The sequence below is a fragment of the Aquarana catesbeiana genome, linkage group LG06, assembly GCF_042186555.1.
Source record: "Aquarana catesbeiana isolate 2022-GZ linkage group LG06, ASM4218655v1, whole genome shotgun sequence".
Classification (NCBI taxonomy): Eukaryota; Metazoa; Chordata; class Amphibia; order Anura; family Ranidae; genus Aquarana; species Aquarana catesbeiana.
Window position 1 is genome coordinate 669,795 of NC_133329.1, and position 17,721 is coordinate 687,515.

The 17,721-nt window shown below is 52.7% G+C and overlaps 1 protein-coding gene across 4 annotated transcripts in view; it reads left to right on the forward strand.

Moving 5' to 3' along the window:
- The window catches only part of STK36 (serine/threonine kinase 36), a 76,718-nt gene that overhangs the window by 42,539 nt on the left and 16,458 nt on the right, over positions 1-17,721 (forward strand). For all 4 annotated transcript variants that reach the window (XM_073635258.1, XM_073635259.1, XM_073635261.1 and 1 more), the window contains 10 exons: positions 2,045-2,144; positions 2,219-2,351; positions 2,493-2,593; positions 2,752-2,847; positions 4,304-4,402; positions 7,016-7,110; positions 7,202-7,262; positions 8,010-8,120; positions 10,205-10,279; positions 12,471-12,630. In XM_073635258.1, coding sequence (XP_073491359.1) covers positions 2,045-2,144; positions 2,219-2,351; positions 2,493-2,593; positions 2,752-2,847; positions 4,304-4,402; positions 7,016-7,110; positions 7,202-7,262; positions 8,010-8,120; positions 10,205-10,279; positions 12,471-12,630 — 1,031 coding nt within the window. The remainder of the gene's footprint in view (positions 1-2,044; positions 2,145-2,218; positions 2,352-2,492; positions 2,594-2,751; positions 2,848-4,303; positions 4,403-7,015; positions 7,111-7,201; positions 7,263-8,009; positions 8,121-10,204; positions 10,280-12,470; positions 12,631-17,721) is intronic.

Genomic DNA, 17,721 nt, shown 5'->3' on the forward strand with positions numbered 1-17,721 from the left:
TCAATACTGAGCTCCAAGCTGTCCTTCACCCACGATACCCGACCATGAGAGCCATACAGGCCTTGTCTCTGTAAGGAGAACCTTTCCTAAGCTGGTCAATACTGAGCTCCAAGCTGTCCTTCACCCCGATACCCAACTATGAGAGCCATACAGGCCTTGTCTCTGTAAGGAGAACCTGTCCTAAGCTGGTCAATACTGAGCTCCAAGCTGTCCTTCACCCTGATACCCGACCATGAGAGCCATACAGGCCTTGTCTCTGTAGGGAGAACCTGTCCTAAGCTGGTCAATACTGAGCTCCAAGCTGTCCTTCACCCCGATACCCGACTATGAGAGCCATACAGGCCTTGTCTCTGTAAGGAGAACCTTTCCTAAGCTGGTCAATACTGAGCTCCAAGCTGTCCTTCACCCCGATACCCGACCATGAGAGCCATACAGGCCTTGTCTCTCTAAGGAGAACCTTTCCTAAGCTGGTCAATACTGAGCTCCAAGCTGTCCTTCACCCCGATACCCGACCATGAGAGCCATACAGGCCTTGTCTCTGTAAGGAGAACCTTTCCTAATCTGGTCAATACTGAGCTCCAAGCTGTCCTTCACCCCGATACCCGACCATGAGAGCCATACAGGCCTTGTCTCTGTAAGGAGAATCTGTCCTAAGCTGGTCAATACTGAGCTCCAAGCCGTCCTTCACCCCGATACCCGACTATGAGAGCCATACAGGCCTTGTCTCTGTAAGGAGAACCTGTCCTAAGCTGGTCAATACTGAGCTCCAAGCTGCCCATTGGTCTTGGCACAATGCCTCCAGATCATGGAAAGTCCTTGGTGGTCTTGTATGCAATCCTCCCAGAGTGGCTTGATGATTTGAAGGTCAGGAGACGGCCACTCCAGAACCTTCACCTTTACCTGCTGTAACCACTGGAGGGTCAGCTTGGCCTTGTGCCTGGGGTCATTGTCCTGCTGGAGGGTCAGCTTGGCCTTTGTGCTTTGGGTCATTGTCCTGCTGGAAAGTCCAAGAGTGTCCCATGTGCAGCTTCCCTGCAGAAGAATGCAAAGTGTCTGCCAGTATTTTCTGATAACATGCTTCATTCAACTTCCATCAATTTCCACAAGATTTCCCCCCTCCGTGCCCTTAGAGCTCACATGCCCCCAAAACATCCATAAGCCACCACCATGCTTCACAGTTGGGATGGGATTCTTCCTCTCCAAACATAGCACTGATGGCTGTGCCCATAAAGCTCTATTATGCTTTCGTCACTCCAGATTACAGTGTGCCAAAAGCTGAGAGATGTGTCAAGGTGTTGTCGGTCCGATCGTAACTGGGCTTTTTTGGTGGCATTGGCACAGTAAAGGCTACTTTATGGTAACTCGACCATGCAGATAATTTTTCTACAAGTAATGTTGTATTGTGCTTCATGAAACAACCACGCCGTCTTTTTGTCAGAGCAGCCTGTATGTCTCCTGAGGTCACCTGTGGGGTTTTCTTTGCATCCCGGACAATTCTTCTGGCAGTTGTGGCGGCAATCTTTCTTGGTCTATCTGACCTTGGCTTGGTATCAAGAGATCCCCAAATTTTCCACTTCTTAATAAGTGATTGAACAGTACTGACTGACATATTCAAGGCTTTGAATATCTTTTTATATCCTTTTCTAGCTTTATAAAGTTCCATTACCTTGTTATGCAGGTCTTTTGACGGTTCTTTTCTGATCCTCATGGCTCAGTATCTAATTTGCTCAGTGCATCCACGTGAGAGATAACAAACTCATTGACTATTTATACAGACACCACAAATGTGGGAAAAGACCTCCTGTGTGTGTCACCTTGTGTGTCTGTACCAAGGCCAAACATTCTGGGGGGGGGGGGGACTCTTCATTGGGGACATTTGGGGGATTTTTTCTTAGGATTTAAAGAGTAGCTGTACAACTCTGTGATAATAAATGGCTTCATATCCTCACTATCCAAAACTTTTCAGCACAGCTGTATGTGGAAGTGCTTTGCATCTCTTGTATTGTGTCTCTTGCATTGTCTCATATCTGGGATTATTGTGCAGAACTCTACAGAACTGTTCGGGGGATTTCCTGAAAGTCCTGCGGATCGTCTTCTCCTTTCCCCCCAGTGATGAGGATGTCTTGGTGGAGCGCAGTTTGGAGGTAAGTGGTGTTCTCAGTTCTGTGTACTATGTGTGCATCTGAGGGTTCCCCTAATGGTTGTCTCCACCTTCTAGTGTTTGGTGTCCCTTTGTGCCAGTGCCAGCTATGGGGCCCCAGCAGACTGTGCTCAGCTCTTTACCAGCCTTCTGTCTGATTATAAAGATGTATTGGACGCCATCATTGAGCGGACACAGCGCCTGAGGCAAGGTATGTCTTTACCGTCTGTGTCCAATCAGAGGAGACTTTTTCCTACCCCAAATCATGTCCTTGTACTCTATACTTTACATCATCATTCTACAATATGTCATAATACAGTCCCGCCTCTGATATCTCGGTCCTACCTTTCAGAGACCTCCGGAGATGGACGTTGGTTGAGTCTCTACTTTCATGTCCTAGCAGCTATATGTGACGTCCCCGTGTCCACTCCTCACCGACTGCTAAAGGAAAAGGTCTGTCTGCGTTATAGTAACTGCTACTTCCAGGACAGGCTTTAGACCGTATCAGAAGTGTAGGCCATGACTGGAGTAGACTCTGGAAGTGTAGACCATAGTGAGAACCGGCTCTGGAAGCGTGTGTCCTCTGTGACCCCTCTTGTCTGTCATTTCAGGTCTGTGTGTATATCTCGGACAGGTTGTTGTCCGGCTCCGGCACTCTCTTCTCCTGCTCATTATCTGACTCTCAGCTCACGCTCAGCCAGCTGAAGGTAATATTTGCATTTTCCTTACTCTTACTTTTCACTCTCTCTTTTCTGGGAATGTCTGCAGAGATGTGTTCCCTCTCCACCCCGTCTCTGCCTCCTCCTGGGAGTGTGGTCAGATTTGTCTTTTCTAACTCTCCGCCCACTCTGCCTCCTCCTGGGAGTGTCTGCTGGTATTTGTTCCCTCTATCTCTCCACCCCCTCTGCCTCCTCCTGGGAGTGTCTGCTGGTATTTGTTCCCTCTATCTCTCCGCCCTCTGCCTCCTCCTGGGAGTGTCTGCTGGTATTTGTTCCCTCTATCTCTCCACCCCCTCTGCCTCCTCCTGGGAGTGTCTGCTGGTATTTGTTCCCTCTATCTCGCCACCCCCTCTGCCACCTCCTGGGAGTGTCTGCTGGTATTTGTTCCCTCTATCTCTCCGCCCTCTGCCTCCTCCTGGGAGTGTCTGCTGGTATTTGTTCCCTCTATCTCTCCACCCTCTGTCTGCCTCCTCCTGGGAGTGTCTGCTGGTATTTGTTCCCTCTATCTCTCCACCCTCTGTCTGCCTCCTCCTGGGAGTGTCTGCTGGTATGTGTTCCCTCTATCTCTCCGCCCCCTCTGCCTCCTCCTGGGAGTGTCTGCTGGTATTTGTTCCCTCTATCTCTCCACCCCCTCTGCCTCCTCCTGGGAGTGTCTGGTATTTGTTCCCTCTATCTCTCCACCCTCTGTCTGCCTCCTCCTGGTAGTGTCTGCTGGTATTTGTTCCCTCCTATCTCTCCGCCCTCTGCCTCCTCCTGGGAGTGTCTGCTGGTATTCCCTCTGTCTGCCTCCTCCTGGGAGTGTCTGCTGGTATTTGTTCCCTCTATCTCTCCACCCTCTGTCTGCCTCCTCCTGGGAGTGTCTGCTGGTATGTGTTCCCTCTATCTCTCCGCCCCCTCTGCCTCCTCCTGGGAGTGTCTGCTGGTATTTGTTCCCTCTATCTCTCCGCCCTCTGCCTCCTCCTGGGAGTGTCTGCTGGTATTCCCTCTATCTCTCCGCCTCCTCCTGGGAGTGTCTGCTGGTATTTGTGCCCTCTGTCTGCCTCCTCCTGGGAGTGTCTGCTGGTATTTGTTCCCTCTATCTCCACGCCCTCTGTCTGCCTCCTCCTGGGAGTGTCTGCTGGTATGCCCTCTGCCTCCTCCTGGGAGTGTCTGCTGGTATTTGTTCCCTCTATCTCTCCGCCCCCTCTGCCTCCTCCTGGGAGTGTCTGCTTGTATTTGTTCCCTCTATCTCTCCGCCCTCTGTCTGCCCCCTCCTGGGAGTGTGGTCAGATTTATTCCCTCTATCTCCCAGCCCCCTATGTCTGCCTCCTCCTGGGAGTGTCTGGTATTCCCTCTGTCTGCCTCCTCCTGGGAGTGTCTGCTGGTATTTGTTCCCTCTATCTCCCAGCCCCCTCTGTCTGCCTCCTCCTGGGAGTGTCTTCTCACATATGGTTCCCTCTTGCAGGTTCTGTATGCTTGTTGTCATGTTAGTGTGGGGGCCTGCCAGCGTCTGCTAGATGACAGTCCTGCCATACAGTCTGTGGTGTCCTGTGTGGAGGGAGAGGTAAGTCATTCCATGTATGGTGTTTTTTGCCCGTTTTCTGATGCGTTTCTAGTTCACATTTTACTTTCTTTACTGAATTTTCTCATTGGGGACACAGCTTAATAGTAAGAAACCAAGGATTATGCTGCCACCTGCAGGAGAAAGACTAGGCATATGAAGTGCAGCGCCCTAGTGGCTGTAACTCCTCCCCCCTCACGCCTGCTCACTTAGTGCCCTTGGAAGAACGATCATTTCTTTCCCTTCACCTGAATTGTAAGACTTTTCTCCTATCACAGCCGGTGGTGGATGAAGGGTGGAAATCCTGAAATTCTGTATACTGGTGTCCTCTACGCCATGGCCCTCCATCATTGGTGACAACCTGGTGGACTCTGCCAGCCAGTCCTGGGGGTTCTGTGTAGATTAACGGAACCCCAGCTGTGGTGTCCCCATCTCAGAAGACTCTCTTCGTATTAGGAGGCTGTGCTGGGTGGAGGAGTCTCCTCGAATTAGGAGGCTGTGCCGGGTGGAGGAGTCTCCTCGTATTAGGAGGCTGTGCCGGGTGGAGGAGTCTCCTCGTATTAGGAGGCTGTGCCGGGTGGAGGAGTCTCCTTGTATTAGGAGGCTGTGCCGGGTGGAGGAGTCTCCTCGTATTAGGAGGTTGTGCCGGGTGGAGGAGTCTCCTCGTATTAGGAGGTTGTGCCGGGTCGAGGGTTCTCCTCGTATTAGGAGGCTGTGCCGGGTGGAGGGGTCTCCTCGTATTAGGAGGCTGTGCCGGGTGGAGGGGTCTCCTCGTATTAGGAGGCTGTGCCGGGTGGAGGAGTCTCCTCGTATTAGGAGGCTGTGCCGGGTGGAGGAGTCTCCTCGTATTAGGAGGCTGTGCCGGGTGGAGGAGTCTCCTTGTATTAGGAGGCTGTGCCGGGTGGAGGAGTCTCCTCGTATTAGGAGGTTGTGCCGGGTGGAGGGGTCTCCTCGTATTAGGAGGCTGTGCCGGGTGGAGGGGTCTCCTTGTATTAGGAGGCTGTGCCGGGTGGAGGGGTCTCCTTGTATTAGGAGGCTGTGCCGGGTGGAGGGGTCTCCTTGTATTAGGAGGCTGTGCCGGGTGGAGGAGTCTCCTCGTATTAGGAGGTTGTGCCGGGTGGAGGAGTCTCCTCGTATTAGGAGGCTGTGCCGGGTGGAGGAGTCTCCTCGTATTAGGAGGCTGTGTTGGGTGGAGGAGTCTCCTCGTATTAGGAGGCTGTGTTGGGTGGAGGAGTCTCCTCGTATTAGGAGGCTGTGTTGGGAGGAGGAGTCTCCTCGTATTAGGAGGCTGTGTTGGGTGGAGGAGTCTCCTCGTATTAGGAGGCTGTGCCGGGTGGAGGAGTCTCCTCGTATTAGGAGGTTGTGCCGGGTGGAGGGGTCTCCTCGTATTAGGAGGCTGTGCCGGGTGGAGGAGTCTCCTCGTATTAGGAGGCTGTGCCGGGTGGAGGAGTCTCCTCGTATTAGGAGGCTGTGCCGGGTGGAGGAGTCTCCTCGTATTAGGAGGCTGTGCCAGGTGGAGGCGTCTCGTATTTATTTGTGGTTTTCCATTCCAAAGATCTTTTTTGGGGCGCCTATCTTCTTATACTATTTACCAGGCGGAGTGTTTTGTTGGGGGGGGGTGGGGCTGCACATTTCCTGTCTGGTCCGGTCCCGGGACTTTGCTGACGCAGTATAGTAATAGTGAATGACCCCTCCCCCGGCTTCCTCCTCTCGCAGTTTTGTTACTATGTGGAGGTTTAGTGCAGCAGCTCTTCCCACAAACACCTTGGTGTGAACAGATGCAGAGGACTCATCCTGGTGACTGTATAGCGCCACCTGCAGTCACAACTTTTCACCACTTCTGTATAAAATTCCTGCTTCACCTCAAAGCTCGGGTGGGAGGGCTTATAGCCTGTAGGGGCCGGCCTTCTGTTGTCTTTCTCCTGTAGATGGCACTATAACCCTAGTGTCACTCTATAGGTGATGGAGAGGAGGGTGTCACTGGGAGTATGGAATGTGTCCATCATTGGGTGGTGGAGAAGATGGTGTCACTGGGAACAGTGGTGGAGAAGATGGTGTCACTGGGAATAGTGGTGGAGAAGTTGGTGTCACTGGGAATAGTGGTGGAGAAGATGGGGTCACTGGGAATAGTGGTGGAGAAGTTGGTGTCACTGGGAATAGTGGTGGAGAAGATGGTGTCACTGGGAACAGTGGTGGAGAAGATGGTGTCACTGGGAATAGTGGTGGAGAAGTTGGTGTCACTGGGAATAGTGGTGGAGAAGTTGGTGTCACTGGGAATAGTGGTGGAGAAGATGGGGTCACTGGGAATAGTGGTGGAGAAGATGGTGTCACTGGGAATAGTGGTGGAGAAGTTGGTGTCACTGGGAATAGTGGTGGAGAAGATGGTGTCACTGGGAGTATGGAATGTGTCCATCATTGGGTGGTGGAGAAGATGGTGTCACTGGGAACAGTGGTGGAGAAGATGGGGTCACTGGGTATAGTGGTGGAGAAGTTGGTGTCACTGGGAACAGTGGTGGAGAAGATGGGGTCACTGGGAATAGTGGTGGAGAAGATGGGGTCACTGGGAATAGTGGTGGAGAAGATGGGGTCACTGGGAATGCTGGGTTTGTATTTCAGGTTCACCTCTGGGATGTCTCTCGTATTCACATCACAGAAGTGTCCCTCTTCCTGGTGTCAGTCCTCGCCCTCCGTCTTCAGTCCCTACCGGACACGTGAGTCCCTCCAGCGTACTCTCTATTCTCACATTCATGGTGGGGGGGGTGGGGCGAGGGAGTCACAGTGCTAATCATGTCTGTGTTACAGGTTGTCACCAGCAGAGGGCGCCCTCCCCCGTCTTCTGACCTGCAATGTTCCGTCTCTTGTGGTGAGTGTTCCGGGGATGCCGGTGTGGTGTAATAAAGGAGACTGGTCACATGATATGATTGGATCACACTGACCAACCGGATCCAGCTAAACTGTATGGGAACTGCGAACCGCCTGTGTGTGTGAAGGCCCCGCCTCCTCCTGTGTGTGTGAAGGCCCCGCCTCCTCCTGTGTGTGTGAAGGCCCCGCCTCCTCCTGTGTGTGTGAAGGCCCCGCTTCCTCCACTGTGTGTGAAGACCCCGCCTCCTCCTGTGTGTGTGAAGGCCCCGCCTCCTCCTGTGTGTGTGAAGGCCCCGCCTCCTCCTGTGTGTGTGTGAAGGCCCCGCCGCCCCCTGTGTGTGTGAAGGCCCCGCCGCCCCCTGTGTGTGTGAAGGCCCCGCCGCCCCCTGTGTGTGTGAAGGCCCCGCCTCCTCCTGTGTGTGTGAAGGCCCCGCCTCCTCCTGTGTGTGTGAAGGCCCCGCCTCCTCCTGTGTGTGTGAAGGCCCCGCCTCCTCCTGTGTGTGTGAAGGCCCCGCCTCCTCCTGTGTGTGTGAAGGCCCCGCCTCCCCCTGTGTGTGTGAAGGCCCCGCCGCCCCCTGTGTGTGTGAAGGCCCCGCCCCCTGTGTGTGAAGGCCTCGGTGAAGCTGTCATTTCTGAGCCTGTAAAGCTGGATGAATATGCAGTAGAACTGAAGGGCTTCTTCCATCAGAGCCTAACCACACAGGTGTTTTCATTCCTTCAATCTTATTACCTCGTTCCTCCCCCGCAGGCTGCAGCTACGGTGCTGGTGGCGTCTCTCCATGACTGCGGTGAGGGGGGCCTCGTGTCCCAGGATGTCCTACTGAGCGCCATGAGAATAAGTCTCTCCGAGACCACGCCCGTAAGTCTGCCCCTCCCCCGTCACTGTCCTCTCATTTAAGTGTCACATAATTGTGAAGTGGAAGGAAAATGATAAATGATACAAATAAATATGTGAAAAGTGGGGGGGGGGGGCATTTGTATTGCCCCCTTTACTCTGATACCCCTAACTAAAATCTAGTGGAACCAATTGCCTTCAGAAGTCACCTAATTAGTAAATAGAGTCCACCTGTGTGTCATTTAATCTCAGTATAAATACAGCTGTTCTGTGAAGCCCTCAGAGGTTTGTTAGAGAACCTTAGTGAACAAACAGCATCATGAAGGCCAAGGAACACACCAGACAGGTCAGGGATAAAGTTGTAGAGAAGTATAAAGCAGGGTTAGGTTATAAAAAAATCTCCCAAGCTTTGAAGATCTCACAGAGCTCTGTTCAATCCATCATCGGAAAATGGAAAGAGTATGGCACAACTGCAAACCTACCAAGACATGGCCGTCCACCTAAACTGACCGGCCGGGCAAGGAGAGCATTCATCAGAGAAGAGCCAAGAGGTCCATGGTAACTCTGGAGGAGCTGCAGAGATCCACAGCTCAGGTGGGAGAATCTGTCCACAGGACAACTATTAGTCGTGTTCTCCACAAATCTGCCCTTTATGGAAGAGTGACAAGAAGAAAGACATTGGTGAAAGAAAGTCATAAGAAGTCCTGTTTGTAGTTTGTGAGAAGCCATGTGGAGGACACAGCAAACATGTGGAAGAAGGTGATCTGGTCAGAGGAGACCAAAATTCAACTTTATGGCCTAAAAGTAAAACGCTATGTGTGGGGAAAACTAATGCCGCGTACACACGGTCGGACTTTTCGTCTACAAAAGTCCAACGGACGCCGACGGACTAAAGCTGGCTGGTAATCCGATCGTGTGTGGGCTTCTCCGGACTTTCAGCAGACTTTTTCAGCCTCAAATCCGACGGACTTTAGATTTGAAACATGCTTCAAATCTTTACGTCGTAACTACGACGGACCCCGAAATCCGCTCGTCTGTGTGCTAGTCCGACGGACAAAAACCCATGCTAGGGCAGCTATTGGCTACTGGCTATGAACTTCCTTATTTTAGTCCGGTGTACGTCATCACGTACGAATCCGTCGGACTTTTGTGTGGTCGTGTGTAGGCAAGTCCGTTCGTTAGAAAGTCTGCTGCAAGTCCGCCGAAAGTCCGCCGGAAGTCTGTCGGACAGGCTGTCGGACTTTTGTAGACGAAAAGTCCGACCGTGTGTACGCGGCATAACACTGCACATCACCCTGAACACACCATCCCCACCGTGAAACATGGTGGTGGCAGCATCATGTGGTGGGGATGGTTTTCTTCAGCAGGGACAGGGAAGCTGGTCAGAGTTGATGGGAAGATGGATGGAGACAAATACAGGACAATCTTAGAAGAAAACCTGTTAGAGTCTACAAAAGACTTGAGACTGGGGCGGAGGTTCACCTTCCAGCAGGACAACGACCCGAAACATCCAGCCAGAGCTACAATGGAATGGTTTAGATCAAAGCATATTCATGTGTTAGAATGGCCCAGTCACAGTCCAGACCTAAATCACATTGAGAATCTGTGGCAAGACTTGAAAATTGCTGTTCACAGACACTCTCCATCCAATCTGACAGAGCTTGAGATATTTTACAAAGAAGAATGGGCAGAAATGTCCTCTCTAGATGTGCAAAGCTGGTAGAGACACCCCCAAAAAGACTTGTAGAGAAAGGGGGTTCTACAAAGTATTGACTCCGGGGGGCGCCATACAAATGTCCCCCCCCCACACACTTTTCACATATTTATTTGTATCATTTATCATTTTCCTTCCACTTCACAATTATGTGACACTTTGTGTTGGTCCATCACATAAAATCCCAATAAAATACATTTACGTTTTTGGTTGTAACAAAATGTGGGGAATGTCAAGGGGTATGAACACTTTTTCCAGGCCCTGTATATACTTCTCATCTATATACTGTATACAGACGCTCCATGATACGTATACCAGGAAGCCAGCAATGAGATTACTGCTGGGGATGCACATGCGGAATCCGTGTCCTGATGTCACATTCTTTCCTCCTCAGGTCAGTGTCTGCCCTCCTCTGGGGTCCGGATTACATGACTGGATCTTCCACCTTCTACTCCAACACCTTACCCAGGTACCCCAATATTCTGTGTGTGTGACCCCCTGGAGGGTCTTATCCTGTGTGTGTGTGGCCCCCTGCAGGGTCTTATCCTGTGTGTGTGGCCCCCTGTAGGGTCTTATCCTGTGTGTGTGGCCCCCTGTAGGATCTCATGGAGTGTGTGGCCCCCTGTAGGATTTTATGGAGTGTGTGTGGCCCCCTGTAGGATCTTATGGAGTGTGTGGCCCCCTGTAGGATTTTATGTAGTGTGTGTGGCCCCCTGTAGGATCTCATGGAGTGTGTGTGTGTGGCCCCCTGTAGGATCTCATGGAGTGTGTGTGTGTGTGGCCCCCTGTAGGATCTCATGGAGTGTGTGTGTGTGTGGCCCCCTGTAGGATCTCATGGAGTGTGTGTGTGTGTGGCCCCCTGTAGGATCTCATGGAGTGTGTGTGGCCCCCTGTAGGATCTCATGGAGTGTGTGTGGCCCCCTGTAGGATCTCATGGAGTGTGTGTGTGGCTCCCTGTAGGATCTCATGGAGTGTGTGTGTGGCCCCCTGTAGGATCTCATGGAGTGTGTGTGTGGCTCCCTGTAGGATCTCATGGAGTGTGTGTGTGTGGCCCCCTGTAGGATCTCATGGAGTGTGTGTGTGTGGCCCCCTGTAGGATCTCATGGAGTGTGTGTGTGTGGCCCCCTGTAGGATCTCATGGAGTGTGTGTGTGTGGCCCCCTGTAGGATCTCATGGAGTGTGTGTGGCCCCCTGTAGGATCTCATGGAGTGTGTGTGTGTGTGTGTGTGTGGCCCCCTGTAGGATCTCATGGAGTGTGTGTGTGTGTGTGTGTGTGGCCCCCTGTAGGATCTCATGGAGTGTGTGTGTGGCCCCCTGTAGGATCTCATGGAGTGTGTGTGTGTGGCCCCCTGTAGGATCTCATGGAGTGTGTGTGTGTGTGGCCCCCTGTAGGATCTCATGGAGTGTGTGTGTGTGTGTGTGTGGCCCCCTGTAGGATCTCATGGAGTGTGTGTGTGTGTGGCCCCCTGTAGGATCTCATGGAGTGTGTGTGTGTGTGTGGCCCCCTGTAGGATCTCATGGAGTGTGTGTGTGTGGCCCCCTGTAGGATCTCATGGAGTGTGTGTGTGGCCCCCTGTAGGATCTCATGGAGTGTGTGTGTGTGGCCCCCTGTAGGATCTCATGGAGTGTGTGTGTGTGTGGCCCCCTGTAGGATCTCATGGAGTGTGTGTGTGTGGCCCCCTGTAGGATCTCATGGAGTGTGTGTGTGTGTGTGTGGCCCCCTGTAGGATCTCATGGAGTGTGTGTGTGTGGCCCCCTGTAGGATCTCATGGAGTGTGTGTGTGTGGCCCCCTGTAGGATCTCATGGAGTGTGTGTGTGTGGCCCCCTGTAGGATCTCATGGAGTGTGTGTGTGTGGCCCCCTGTAGGATCTCGTGGAGTGTGTGTGTGGCCCCCTGTAGGATCTCATGGAGTGTGTGTGTGGCCCCCTGTAGGATCTCATGGAGTGTGTGTGTGGCCCCCTGTAGGATCTCATGGAGTGTGTGTGTGTGGCCCCCTGTAGGATCTCATGGAGTGTGTGTGTGTGGCCCCCTGTAGGATCTCGTGGAGTGTGTGTGTGGCCCCCTGTAGGATCTCGTGGAGTGTGTGTGTGTGTGTGGCCCCCTGTAGGATCTCATGGAGTGTGTGTGTGTGGCCCCCTGTAGGATCTCATGGAGTGTGTGTGTGTGTGTGGCCCCCTGTAGGATCTCATGGAGTGTGTGTGTGTGTGTGGCCCCCTGTAGGATCTCATGGAGTGTGTGTGTGTGTGTGGCCCCCTGTAGGATCTCATGGAGTGTGTGTGTGTGTGGCCCCCTGTAGGATCTCATGGAGTGTGTGTGTGTGTGTGGCCCCCTGTAGGATCTCATGGAGTGTGTGTGTGTGTGTGGCCCCCTGTAGGATCTCATGGAGTGTGTGTGTGTGTGTGGCCCCCTGTAGGATCTCATGGAGTGTGTGTGTGTGTGGCCCCCTGTAGGATCTCATGGAGTGTGTGTGTGTGGCCCCCTGTAGGATCTCATGGAGTGTGTGTGTGTGTGGCCCCCTGTAGGATCTCATGGAGTGTGTGTGTGTGTGGCCCCCTGTAGGATCTCGTGGAGTGTGTGTGTGGCCCCCTGTAGGATCTCGTGGAGTGTGTGGCCCCCCCTGTAGTATTTTGCATAGTGAACTGTCTGTGGCCCTTTGCAGGATGAGGAGCTGGTTGCCACCCTGTCAGATGAGGGGCCCTTGCTGTGGCGCAGTGTTTGGCTCCTCTTAGGATTTGGAAGCCTCAAAACACGTCTGGAAGGGGACACTCCGCGGGGGAGTGACTGCAAACCACCCGACTGGAGCCTGCTGTCCGTGCGTGGTGAGTTATAGGGGGAGGGGCAGAGATCCTCCAGTTGGAATAATGTGGGAGGAGTCGGGGATCAGAGCAGATCCTCCAGTTGGAATAATGTGGGAGGAGTCGAGGATCAGAGCAGATCCTCCAGTTGGAATAATGTGGGAGGAGTCGGGATCAGAGCAGATCCTCCTGTTGGAATAATGTGGGAGGAGTCGGGATCAGAGCAGATCCTCCAGTTGGAATAATGTGGGAGGAGTCGGGGATCAGAGCAGATCCTCCTGTTGGAATAATGTGGGAGGAGTCGGGGAGCAGATCCTCCTGTTGGAATAATGTGGGAGGAGTCGGGATCAGAGCAGATCCTCCTGTTGGAATAATGTGGGAGGAGTCGGGGATCAGAGCAGAGCTCCTCCTGTTGGAATAATGTGGGAGGAGTCGGGGATCAGAGCAGATCCTCCAGTTGGAATAATGTGGGAGGAGTCGGGATCAGAGCAGATCCTCCAGTTGGAATAATGTGGGAGGAGTCAGGATCAGAGCAGATCCTCCAGTTGGAATAATATGGGAGGAGTCGGGATCAGAGCAGATCCTCCAGTTGGAATAATGTGGGAGGAGTCGGGATCAGAGCAGATCCTCCAGTTGGAATAATGTGGGAGGAGTCGGGATCAGAGCAGATCCTCCAGTTGGAATAATGTGGGAGGAGTCGGGATCAGAGCAGATCCTCCAGTTGGAATAATGTGGGAGGAGTCGGGGATCAGAGCAGATCCTCCAGTTGGAATAATGTGGGAGGAGTCGGGATCAGAGCAGATCCTCCAGTTTGAATAATATGGGAGGAGTCGGGGATCAGAGCAGATCCTCCAGTTGGAATAATGTGGGAGGAGTCGGGATCAGAGCAGATCCTCCAGTTGGAATAATGTGGGAGGAGTCGGGATCAGAGCAGAGACTTTTTTGGAATAATGTGGGAGGAGTCGGGGAGCAGAGACTCTGTTGGAATAATGTGGGAGGAGTCGGGGAGCAGATCCTCCTGTTGGAATAATGTGGGAGGAGTCGGGATCAGAGCAGATCCTCCTGTTGGAATAATGTGGGAGGAGTCCGGGATCAGAGCAGATCCTCCAGTTGGAATAATGTGGGAGGAGTCGGGGAGCAGATCCTCCTGTTGTAATAATGTGGGAGGAGTCGAGGATCAGAGCAGATCCTCCTGTTGGAATAATGTGGGAGGAGTCGAGGATCAGAGCAGATCCTCCAGTTGGAATAATGTGGGAGGAGTCCGGGATCAGAGCAGATCCTCCAGTTGGAATAATGTGGGAGGAGTCGGGGAGCAGATCCTCCAGTTGGAATAATGTGGGAGGAGTCGGGGAGCAGATCCTCCAGTTGGAATAATGTGGGAGGAGTCGGGGAGCAGATCCTCCAGTTGAAATAATGTGGGAGGAGTCGGGATCAGAGCAGATCCTCCAGTTGGAATAATGTGGGAGGAGTCGGGATCAGAGCAGATCCTCCAGTTGGAATAATGTGGGAAGAGTCGGGATCAGAGCAGATCCTCCAGTTGGAATAATGTGGGAGGAGTCGGGATCAGAGCAGATCCTCCTGTTGGAATAATGTGGGAGGAGTCGGGATCAGAGCAGATCCTCCAGTTGGAATAATGTGGGAGGAGTCGGGGATCAGAGCAGATCCTCCAGTTGGAATAATGTGGGAGGAGTCGGGATCAGAGCAGATCCTCCAGTTTGAATAATATGGGAGGAGTCGGGGATCAGAGCAGATCCTCCAGTTGGAATAATGTGGGAGGAGTCGGGGATCAGAGCAGATCCTCCAGTTGGAATAATGTGGGAGGAGTCGGGGAGCAGAGCAGATCCTCCAGTTTGAATAATATGGGAGGAGTCGGGGATCAGAGCAGATCCTCCAGTTGGAATAATGTGGGAGGAGTCCGGGATCAGAGCAGATCCTCCTGTTGGAATAATGTGGGAGGAGTCGGGGAGCAGATCCTCCAGTTGGAATAATGTGGGAGGAGTCGGGATCAGAGCAGATCCTCCAGTTGGAATAATGTGGGAGGAGTCGGGATCAGAGCAGAGACTTTTTTGGAATAATGTGGGAGGAGTCCGGGATCAGAGCAGATCCTCCAGTTGGAATAATGTGGGAGGAGTCGGGGAGCAGATCCTCCTGTTGTAATAATGTGGGAGGAGTCGAGGATCAGAGCAGATCCTCCTGTTGGAATAATGTGGGAGGAGTCGAGGATCAGAGCAGATCCTCCAGTTGGAATAATGTGGGAGGAGTCCGGGATCAGAGCAGATCCTCCAGTTGGAATAATGTGGGAGGAGTCGGGGAGCAGATCCTCCAGTTGGAATAATGTGGGAGGAGTCGGGGAGCAGATCCTCCAGTTGGAATAATGTGGGAGGAGTCGGGGAGCAGATCCTCCAGTTGAAATAATGTGGGAGGAGTCGGGATCAGAGCAGATCCTCCAGTTGGAATAATGTGGGAGGAGTCGGGATCAGAGCAGATCCTCCAGTTGGAATAATGTGGGAAGAGTCGGGATCAGAGCAGATCCTCCAGTTGGAATAATGTGGGAGGAGTCGGGATCAGAGCAGATCCTCCTGTTGGAATAATGTGGGAGGAGTCGGGATCAGAGCAGATCCTCCTGTTGGAATAATGTGGGAGGAGTCGGGATCAGAGCAGATCCTCCTGTTGGAATAATGTGGGAGGAGTCGGGATCAGAGCAGATCCTCCTGTTGGAATAATGTGGGAGGAGTCGGGATCAGAGCAGATCCTCCTGTTGGAATAATGTGGGAGGAGTCGGGATCAGAGCAGATCCTCCAGTTGGAATAATGTGGGAGGAGTCGGGGATCAGAGCAGATCCTCCTGTTGGAATAATGTGGGAGGAGTCGGGATCAGAGCAGATCCTCCTGTTGGAATAATGTGGGAGGAGTCGGGGATCAGAGCAGATCCTCCAGTTGGAATAATGTGGGAGGAGTCGGGATCAGAGCAGATCCTCCAGTTGGAATAATGTGGGAGGAGTCAGGATCAGAGCAGATCCTCCAGTTGGAATAATATGGGAGGAGTCGGGATCAGAGCAGATCCTCCAGTTGGAATAATGTGGGAGGAGTCGGGATCAGAGCAGATCCTCCAGTTGGAATAATGTGGGAGGAGTCGGGATCAGAGCAGATCCTCCAGTTGGAATAATGTGGGAGGAGTCGGGATCAGAGCAGATCCTCCAGTTGGAATAATGTGGGAGGAGTCGGGGATCAGAGCAGATCCTCCAGTTGGAATAATGTGGGAGGAGTCGGGATCAGAGCAGATCCTCCAGTTTGAATAATATGGGAGGAGTCGGGGATCAGAGCAGATCCTCCAGTTGGAATAATGTGGGAGGAGTCGGGATCAGAGCAGATCCTCCAGTTGGAATAATGTGGGAGGAGTCGGGATCAGAGCAGAGACTTTTTTGGAATAATGTGGGAGGAGTCCGGGATCAGAGCAGATCCTCCAGTTGGAATAATGTGGGAGGAGTCGGGGAGCAGATCCTCCAGTTGGAATAATGTGGGAGGAGTCGGGGAGCAGATCCTCCTGTTGTAATAATGTGGGAGGAGTCGAGGATCAGAGCAGATCCTCCTGTTGGAATAATGTGGGAGGAGTCGAGGATCAGAGCAGATCCTCCAGTTGGAATAATGTGGGAGGAGTCCGGGATCAGAGCAGATCCTCCAGTTGGAATAATGTGGGAGGAGTCGGGGAGCAGATCCTCCAGTTGGAATAATGTGGGAGGAGTCGGGGAGCAGATCCTCCAGTTGGAATAATGTGGGAGGAGTCGGGATCAGAGCAGATCCTCCAGTTGGAATAATGTGGGAGGAGTCGGGATCGGAGCAGATCCTCCAGTTGGAATAATGTGGGAGGAGTCCGGGATCGGAGCAGATCCTCCTGTTGGAATAATGTGGGAGGAGTCGGGGATCAGAGCAGATCCTCCTGTTGGAATAATGTGGGAGGAGTCTGGATCAGAGCAGAGACTTTTTTGGAATAATGTGGGAGGAGTCGGGATCGGAGCAGATCCTCCTGTTGGAATAATGTGGGAGGAGTCGGGATCAGAGCAGATCCTCCAGTTGGAATAATGTGGGAGGAGTCGGGGATCAGAGCAGATCCTCCTGTTGGAATAATGTGGGAGGAGTCGGGATCAGAGCAGATCCTCCTGTTGGAATAATGTGGGAGGAGTCTGGATCAGAGCAGATCCTCCTGTTGGAATAATGTGGGAGGAGTCGGGGAGCAGAGACTCTGTTGGAATAATGTGGGAGGAGTCGGGATCGGAGCAGATCCTTCTGTTGGAATAATGTGGGAGGAGTCGGGATCGGAGCAGATCCTCCTGTTGGAATAATGTGGGAGGAGTCTGGATCAGAGCAGAGACTTTTTTTGGAATAATGTGGGAGGAGTCGGAGATCAGAGCAGATCCTCCTGTTGGAATAATGTGGGAGGAGTCGGGATCGGAGCAGATCCTCCTGTTGGAATAATGTGGGAGGAGTCGGGGAGCAGATCCTCCTGTTGGAATAATGTGGGAGGAGTCGGGATCAGAGCAGATCCTCCTGTTGGAATAATGTGGGAGGAGTCGGGATCAGAGCAGATCCTCCAGTTGGAATAATGTGGGAGGAGTCGGGGATCAGAGCAGATCCTCCTGTTGGAGTAATGTGGGAGGAGTCGGGATCAGAGCAGATCCTCCTGTTGGAATAATGTGGGAGGAGTCGGGGAGCAGAGACTCTGTTGGAATAATGTGGGAGGAGTCGGGATCGGAGCAGATCCTCCTGTTGGAATAATGTGGGAGGAGTCGGGGAGCAGAGACTCTGTTGGAATAATGTGGGAGGAGTCGGGATCAGAGCAGATCCTCCTGTTGGAATAATGTGGGAGGAGTCTGGATCAGAGCAGATCCTCCTGTTGGAATAATGTGGGAGGAGTCGGGGATCAGAGCAGATCCTCCAGTTGGAATAATGTGGGAGGAGTCGGGATCAGAGCAGATCCTCCTGTTGGAATAATGTGGGAGGAGTCGGGGAGCAGAGACTCTGTTGGAATAATGTGGGAGGAGTCGGGGAGCAGATCCTCCAGTTGGAATAATGTGGGAGGAGTCAGGATCAGAGCAGATCCTCCAGTTGGAATAATGTG